This window comes from Engraulis encrasicolus, chromosome 13 (assembly GCF_034702125.1).
Source record: "Engraulis encrasicolus isolate BLACKSEA-1 chromosome 13, IST_EnEncr_1.0, whole genome shotgun sequence".
In the NCBI taxonomy this organism is placed as follows: domain Eukaryota; kingdom Metazoa; phylum Chordata; class Actinopteri; order Clupeiformes; family Engraulidae; genus Engraulis; species Engraulis encrasicolus.
The window spans coordinates 2,705,697-2,714,584 of record NC_085869.1 but is presented as its reverse complement, the minus strand read 5'-3'; the positions used below and the strand labels follow the sequence as shown (position 1 = coordinate 2,714,584).

Here is an 8,888-nt window from a genome sequence, read left to right as displayed (position 1 = left end):
ATGGTGTCCGTCCGTGCTACGTACAGCACGAAAGTGCACTTAATTTAAAAAGCCTGGATGATAATACATTTCGTGTCTGACATGGACTGATGTAATAATACACCATGAACTTATCGGACACAAATAGATCACAACACAATACCATTTGATCATTGGATGTTTTAAACTAGCTCGGTAAGCTAAGTTGAGCATTTTACAGGACCAGATAGTCACACGCTATTATCAGACCACTACTGTAGGTGTAGAATGAAATTGCTGCCCCAATTTCTAATAAGACACATGCCATTAAAAACGAGACATTTGGGAGCTTTGAAAGTCTTTGAGTAGCTTACTAAATAGATGGGAATGGCATAGTCTACCAAGCTAGTGGCTAGCTAACCTGTCGTCAATAACACAGAGCTAGGTATCCAGTCTTAATATAACCATTTAACTAACAAGCCCCAAATGGCTCAACATTTCGCTGGTTGATCAAGGAGGGCCATGTGGTTGAAAACGAGGCATTTTTGAACTGTATAAGTGAAAACACGATTTATTAGGACACTTGTTTGTGGCTGTGGTCATCACATGCATTCACTGCTACGACGGCTCGAATTTGCCGCTCCACCTACAAAGGGGCCCTCGCTGGCTAGCTAACCTGTCGCCAATAACACAGAGCTAGGTATCCAGCCTTGTATTATATGCCTGCCCCAAATTCTAATAAGATCCATGTCATTAAAAACGAGACATTTGGGAGCTTTGAAAGTCTGTAAGTCGCTTACTAAATAGATGGGAATGACACAGAGTCTACCGAGCTAGCGGCTAGCCAATCTGTCGCCAATTACACAGAGCTAATATCCAGCCGTGTATTAGTTATGGGTATACAGCTAGCTAGCTAACACCGAACATGCCATGTTGACAACAATCATAAATATAGCCATTTAACAAGCCCCAAATTGCTCAACATTTCGCTGGATGATCAAGAAGGGCCGTGTGGTTGAAAACGAGGCATTTTTGAACTATGTAAGTGAAAACACGATTTATTAGGAAACTTGTTTGTGGCTGTGGTGATCACACGCATTCACTGCTACGACGGCTCGGAATTGCCGCTTCACAAGACAGCTGTGACGTTACACAGAAGTGTGTGGGGATTGGTTGTTTGCCATCCAATTGCGTGGCGTTGAGTGCTGAAGCAACCGTTTATCCCGCCCACACTGCTGCCCAGCCCTCCTAGACCCTGGTACAGCTTTTTGCTGTACGGGTCTGGCTCGCTAGGCTAGGAGTTTTTAATAATGAACTGCGTTACGTGGCGATATTGCTGGCTAGTTCTGGATGCTAACAGGAGGTGATGTGGAAGTTCAGCCTGGAGAAACGCCGACGTGATTGACAAAAGACAGCGCACTCTACTCATAGTAAGTCACATTGATTGTGTGTGTGTGCGCGCTTGCGCTTGTGTGTACTACTATGCCTCAGTTGGTTGGTTTGGAATTCACCCGCCGTGGTGTTTTGTTTTGTAGCCAATTCAGTTTGAGATGCTTGCTGCTCGCCGTCCAATACCTCATGTGCACACGCAGTTGGTGGTGTGGCGGTGGTGGCATTTGGGCAAAATGATACACTGCAATCTTACTGTCTATTTTTATTTGTGTCGTTGAACTTTGATCTGTGTTTGGATTCCCTGATTGACGCTCCCAACGCAGGACGCTCCCCTGTCGGCTCGCTCCCACTAGCCAGACTATCGGCCCCACCGCCATATAACGGAGCTAGTTATCTTTTTGATGTTAGTTTTTTGTTTCTAACCCTAACCCTAACCCTAAACCTAACCCTAAATTGCTTGTATGTGGCAGTGTATGATAATACGTGAAATATAATCGGGTGGGACTACACGTCCGGGAGTGATAGAAAAACCTGGGACTACACGTCCGGGAGCGATCTCAGTTGGGAGTGTCCATCTACCACCGTGTGTTTGCCACTGCAATGGTCTGGGTAGAGAGAGAGAGAGAGAGAGAGAGAGAGAAGCCTTTGATGCCCATGTGTAATTGATTGATGTGCATGTGAAGATTGCAATGTTGAATATGTCAACATTGAATGCTGTCTAAATGTCTAAAGCAAAACTTGGCCCAAGCACATTATGTTCAGGAGGTCTTCTGACTGTTGTAGAGAGCTTAGTTTTTGAAATGTGTATCTGTGATACAGAAGATGCTGTGAGCTAAGCATCTCTAAGCAAGCCTATTAGGCTATTATTATTATTTTTCAAGGGGGGGTACACACTTGGGTGGGCCGGTGGGCCGATGGGCCCCCTAGCTAACTTCGCCTTAGGCCCCCAAATTGCTAAGTCCGCCACTGGATGGGAGTGAGGTTTAAGGGGGAGAGTGTAACGGAGGCTAACTATCACAGAATTGGCGTGGAACGTTGGTAAACCTCCCTGTGACAGAGCGCGATGCGTCTGCCACTGTAACAGCGGTTTCCTCCGCTGCGCAATGTTTCAATGGTTCAAAGTGAACGGACTCAAACACAGTTTCAGTGGACATTAAAAATACAAGATGTGTTGTATGCATTTGCTGTTGGTTATCTGTGGGCATTTATCCATGTTTGGGGGTTCGGGTATCTTGGTACACTGTCTCAGTTTAAAATGTGAAATGTTTGTTTGAACACGTGTAACATGAGAAACAAAAGACGCAACACAGAGTAAATCGCTATGGCGATATTTCATAACTTTATTGGTAAGCGATAGCAATGTAATGGTTCTTCTTAGTGCGCACAAATTTAACATCAGAATCTTTTCTTGCTATAGTTAACTATCATTATGGTACGTGGAAATGTTTGTAGCCATTTTACCTGTTGCAGTCTTCCGGAGGCGTGTGATCAAACAGAGCGCAGGTCAGCCGAGTCTTTTGAAGGCTCCGCCCGTGGTGCGCGGCAATAGTTAATTGGTCCAGGAGTTATTTTATTTTCTAAAACTGTTCTAAGTATTTTGTGTACGATGTAGCTACTTTGTGTCATTGGTAATTTGTAATGCATGCAGGGGAAATGTTTGAACATGTGTAATCATGCTTTGTTTAGTTGATTGTTTTAATCAGCAGTATGACTGACGCAAGTCTTTTAAATATGGGCTGCGAGAGTCAGTAGGGAGATCGCCTCTGTAGCGAGAGGACGCACTGACGTGAGCTCTGCCAATTCAGGTCTGTGATCCGAGACTTTTGAAAGCCTAGCTTTGTGGGCCTTGTCCCTGTCTTTTTGTTTTGTCCGTTTTTGCTTCAGTGTTTTGTTTGTCAAGTCTTTTAAATCATATGCCGGTAAGAAAAATAAAAAGAATATTTTTGCACGAGAATTTTCCCTGACTTTGCTCATCATTTTGGCTGACTACCCCAACTGCTCGGCACACTCTATTACATTTGGTGGCAGCGGAAACTACTAGTGTGCACAGTCAGCCTTAATGATAGCAATGAAGGGAAAATCAAGAAAAGGGCAAACTGCTGAAGCACCCGAGGAGGAAGATGATGCTCCTCAGCAGACATTGGAGAACTCTGTGCAAGAACTTCAGTCCATGTTCCAGGCGTTTATGAAGACACAGCAGAAGCAAGAAGAACGGGCACGGGAAGATCAAGCAAGGCAAGAACAGCGCTGGCGAGGAATCGCGCACCAGTTCAGCATGCTTCAAGATGAAGTGCGGCAGGAGCGGCGGGAGGTCAGCAGAGACCGTGGCAGATCCAGACTGAGGGCAGAGCAACAGGGTGCCTCACTTTCAGCCCCTGTGTCAACAGCAGTAAGTCCAGCGCACGCCACTCAGAGGGAAGTCCAGGCGGAGCTGCAGAGGTGGGCATCGGAAGACCAAGTCCCAGGAGGAGCGATGGCTATGCCAGCGGCGATGTGGGTCCAAGCAGCGGCGACGGCAGCTCCAGGCGCGGCGACAGTACCAGGTCCAGCGGCGATGGGGGTCCAAGCGGCGGCGACAGCAGGCCCAGGCGTGATGGCGGTACCAGGTCAACCGGCGATGGGGGTCCAAGCGGCGACGGCAGGTCCAGGCGCGGTGGCAGTACCAGGTCCAGCGGCGATGGGGGTCCAAGCGGCAGCAGCGGCGACAGCAGGCCCAGGCGTGATGGCGGTACCAGGTCAACCGGCGATGGGGGTCCAAGCGGCGACAGCAGGTCCAGGCGCGGTGGCAGTACCAGGTCCAGCGGCAATGGGGGTCCAAGCGGCGGCGACGGCAGGTCCAGGTGCAGCGGCAGTACCAGGTCCAGCTGCGATGGGGGTCCAAGCGGCGGTGATGACTGCAGTCCCAGGCATAGCGATGGTTCCAGGTCCAGCAGCACAACCGGCGATGGGGGGCCAAGCACCGTCAGTACAGCAAGGTACTCCTCAAGTCGCAAGCTGGAAAGGACCTAAGATGCAGAAATACACAGATGATGAAGACATTGAACATTTTCTCACGACGTTTGAACGCATTGCTACAGCTAGTTTGTGTCCCAAAGCACAATGGGCACTCCACTTAGTTCCACTTCTCACCGGCAAGGCAAGAGCAGCGTACATTGCCATGGATTTCACAGATGCAATGGACTATGACAAAGTCAAGGCCATAATCCTGGAGAAATTCGAGATCAACCCAGAGACCTACAGGCAGCGCTTCAGGTCAACCCAGATGCTTCCGGATGAGTCGCCGAAAGAACTGTTCACCAGGCTGCGGGAGCTGTACGAGAAATGGACACGTCCACAACACCACACCAAAGAACAGATCAGCGACATGCTGGTCTTGGAACAGTTCCTGAGGATGGTGAGCAGCGACGTCCGGCTCTGGATAAAAGAACATGACCCGAAGACGGCGAAAGAGGCAGTGGTGTTGGCAGAGGCCTTCATGTCGGCGCGACGAGGCTCAAGACCACAGCAGACGGTCGGGGGGAGAGACGGCACAGCTGCACGGTCCGGTAAGTCTGAGGGTGGTTGGCATGGTGGTGGTGGTTTTAAAAGCCCTAGGCCCAACACTGATGATGTGCGATGTTTTTACTGCAATGAGTTGGGACACATCAAACTCAATTGTCCCAAGAGAAAGCCTAAAGCGTCCAATGTGTCTGTTGTCCCTAATGCTAGTGGGGGGGAGGCCACACTAGATGAGGGGGAGGCTATCACAGTAGTGCGGGTTAATGGGAAGCAGGTCCAAGCCCTGGTAGATACTGGGAGTAGCCAAACTATTGTAAGCGCAGATCTTGTAGCTCAACACAGTACACCTACAGATGGGAGGGTGGTTATTAGATGTGTTCATGGCGATGAGCGGTCTTACCCTACGGCTGAGGTTCATCTAGAGGTTGACAATGTGTTGTACATGCTTACTGTTGCTCTTGCAGAGAAGCTGCCATACCCAGTAGTATTGGGCAGGGATATCCCAGACCTTGCGGCTCTTGTAGAGGGCCAGAGCTGTAATATGGCTGTTACACGTGCACAGGCACAAAAGACGCACAGAGACCCAACATGGGATGTGTTACCCTGTCCTGACGTGACGCGTAAAACGCGAAGTCAGAGAAGGTCCGACAAATTTAGAGGCACCAAGCTAACTGAAACTGTTCCTCAACCAAAGCTCGATGGTGGGGTGAATGTAACTATTCCCTCAGACATAATCCAGGCACAACGGTCTGACAAAACCTTACAACCATGTTATGCTGGCTTGGCTGCAGATGAAAATGGGGATGCGGTAGGCCCCAAATTTAAGCTCAAGTCTGGCATTTTGTATCGCTATGGAGATGATGGAGAACAGCTTGTGTTGCCAAGGTCCCTGAGAAAAACTGTTATGGAACTCGGACATGCTAGTGCATGGGCCGGACATCTCGGCCAGAACAAAACATGGGACAGAATTGTTGACCGGTTTTACTGGCCAAAGATTTACACTGAGGTGATTAACTTCTGCAAAGATTGTCCTGAATGTCAATTGACTGCTCCAGGCAGGAAGGGGGACAGAGTGCCGTTAGTCCCTATGCCTGTGATCGATGTCCCTTTTAGCAGAGTGGCAATGGATATTGTTGGCCCCTTAGAACGCAGCCGTAAGGGTAACCGCTACATCTTGGTCATTTCAGATTACGCCACACGATATCCAGAAGCTTTCCCATTGCGTAACATCAAAGCTAGACAGGTAGCTACTGCTTTCCTCCAGTTGGTCACGCGGGTGGGCATTCCCAAAGAAGTACTTACAGACCAGGGGTCAAATTTTACATCTGGTCTCATGAAAGATGTGTATAAGTACTTGGGCATTAAGGGCATTAAAACCACGCCATACCACCCTCAGACTGACGGCCTTGTCAAGTTCGTTTCAGACTCTGGGTCCGATTGGGATGACTGGCTGCCTTACCTGTTATTTGCTTACAGAGAGGTCCCACAAGCATCGACGGGCTTCTCTCCTTTCGAGCTCCTTTATGGCCGGCAGGTGCGGGGTCCACTCGACGTCCTAAAGGAAGCATGGGAGGGAAAAGAGCCAGAGCAGAAGGTGAGCGTCTTGACGTACGTCTTGAAGATGCAAGACCGCATGCAGACCTTGACGGAGATGGTGCAGGAAAACATGCAAGCAGCCCAGGCCAAGCAGCGGAGGTGGTATGATGCGTCAGCCAGAGACCGGTCCCTCCAGCCTGGCCAGCAGGTGCTGGTGCTCCTGCCAACGTCTGAGAGCAGCCTCCTGGCGAAGTGGCAAGGCCCCTACGTCGTCCAGCGGAGGATGGGCAAGGTCACCTACGAGATCGAGACACCGGACAAGAAGAAGCAAAAGCAGATCTTCCACATCAACATGCTACGGGAGTGGCATGAGCGAGAGCAACCCGTTCACAACCTGTTCGCCAGAGCGGTGGAGGAAGAGGAGGAGGCCGAAGAGCAGTACTTCCCAGTCCAGCAGCAGGAGGAAGTGGAAGACCTCGACCTGAGCCACCTCTCTGACAGCCAGCAGGGGGAGCTGAGAGCCTGCATACCAGAGGGGGTGGTCAAGGGCACCCCTGGCAAGACAACGCTGGTGCAGCACAAGATCCAGCTGAAATCTCCTGGTCCGGTACGTCTCCCTTGCTACAGAATTCCAGCACAGCTTCTCCCAAAGATCAGGGGGGAGATCGACAGCATGTTGAGCATGGGGATCATCGAACCATCAACAAGTGAGTGGTCAAGTCCTGTAGTGCTCGTGCCCAAGAAAGATGGGTCCTTGAGATTCTGCATGGACTTCCGAAAGGTAAATTCACTTTCTACATTTGATCCGTATCCCATGCCACGAATTGATGAACTGATTGACAGGTTGGGCAGCGCCAGGTACCTGACGACCCTTGATTTGAGTAAGGGTTACTGGCAAGTGCCCATGTCTCCAGAGTCCAAACCATTGACTGCTTTTAAGACTCCTTTTGGTTTTTATCAGTTTTGTTTTATGCCCTTTGGCCTGCAGGGGGCGCCAGCAACATTTCAGCGCCTCATGGACCGGGTGTTGAAAGGGGCGGAGACGTTTGCGGCGGCATACCTTGATGATGTCGTCATTCACAGCCGCTCCTGGGAAGAACACCTGGTCCATGTGGAGGAGGTGCTGAGGCGCTTGCAGGAGGCCGGTCTCACGGTCAACCCTTCCAAGTGTGCTGTGGCTCAGAGAGAGGTGCAGTACCTGGGCCATGTCATCGGCGGAGGCGTGGTGAAGCCGCAGGTGGGCAAGGTCAGCGCCATTCTGGACACCCCTGTCCCGAAAACCAAACGCCAGGTCCGCTCCTTTCTGGGGGTGGTCGGTTGGTACAGGCGGTTTGTCCCACAGTTTTCCACCAGGGCGGCCCCACTGATTGAGCTGACCAGAAAGTCTGCTCCCAATCGTGTGGTCTGGACAGACCACTGTGCCACGGCCTTCGATGATCTGCGAACCTGCTTGACCAAAGACCCAATCCTGCAAAGTCCCGACTTCAGCCAGCCTTTCCGGGTGCAAACTGATGCATCTGGGACGGGGCTGGGTGCAGTGTTGCTCCAGGGGCCACCTGGGGAGCAGAAACCGGTGGTGTTCCTGAGCAGAAAGCTCTTTCCACGGGAGATGCGATACTCCACTGTGGAGAAGGAGGGTCTTGCCATCAAGTGGGCATTAGACTCCCTCAAGTACTATCTCATGGACAAAGACTTTGTGCTCGAGACGGATCATCGGGCCCTTCAATGGCTCGATAAAATGAAGGACACCAACTCCAGGGTGACGAGGTGGTACTTGTCACTGCAGCCCTTCAGGTACTCCATCAGGTATCGGGCTGGCCCAGAGAACATTGTGTCAGACTATCTGTCCCGAGTGAATGAGGAGGAGGTCTAGGCTTGAGGGGGGGGTAATGTGACAGAGCGCAACGCGTCTGCCACTGTAACAGCGGTTTCCTCCGCTGCGCAATGTTTCAATGGTTCAAAGTGAACGGACTCAAACACAGTTTCAGTGGACATTAAAAATACAAGATGTGTTGTATGCATTTGCTGTTGGTTATCTGTGGGCATTTATCCATGTTTGGGGGTTCGGGTATCTTGGTACACTGTCTCAGTTTAAAATGTGAAATGTTTGTTTGAACACGTGTAACATGAGAAACAAAAGACGCAACACAGAGTAAATCGCTATGGCGATATTTCATAACTTTATTGGTAAGCGATAGCAATGTAATGGTTCTTCTTAGTGCGCACAAATTTAACATCAGAATCTTTTCTTGCTATAGTTAACTATCATTATGGTACGTGGAAATGTTTGTAGCCATTTTACCTGTTGCAGTCTTCCGGAGGCGTGTGATCAAACAGAGCGCAGGTCAGCCGAGTCTTTTGAAGGCTCCGCCCGTGGTGCGCGGCAATAGTTAATTGGTCCAGGAGTTATTTTATTTTCTAAAACTGTTCTAAGTATTTTGTGTACGATGTAGCTACTTTGTGTCATTGGTAATTTGTAATGCATGCAGGGGAAATGTTTGAAC

General features: G+C 50.0%; 1 protein-coding gene across 1 annotated transcript; it reads left to right on the top strand.

Annotated features, from left to right (window-relative positions):
- Positions 1 to 3,418: 3,418 nt before the first annotated feature.
- On the top strand, positions 3,419 to 8,257 carry LOC134461455 (uncharacterized). Its single transcript, XM_063214386.1, has one exon. It carries the CDS (start codon positions 3,419 to 3,421, stop codon positions 8,255 to 8,257), a length of 4,839 nt encoding a protein of 1,612 aa, XP_063070456.1.
- Positions 8,258 to 8,888: the final 631 nt, after the last annotated feature.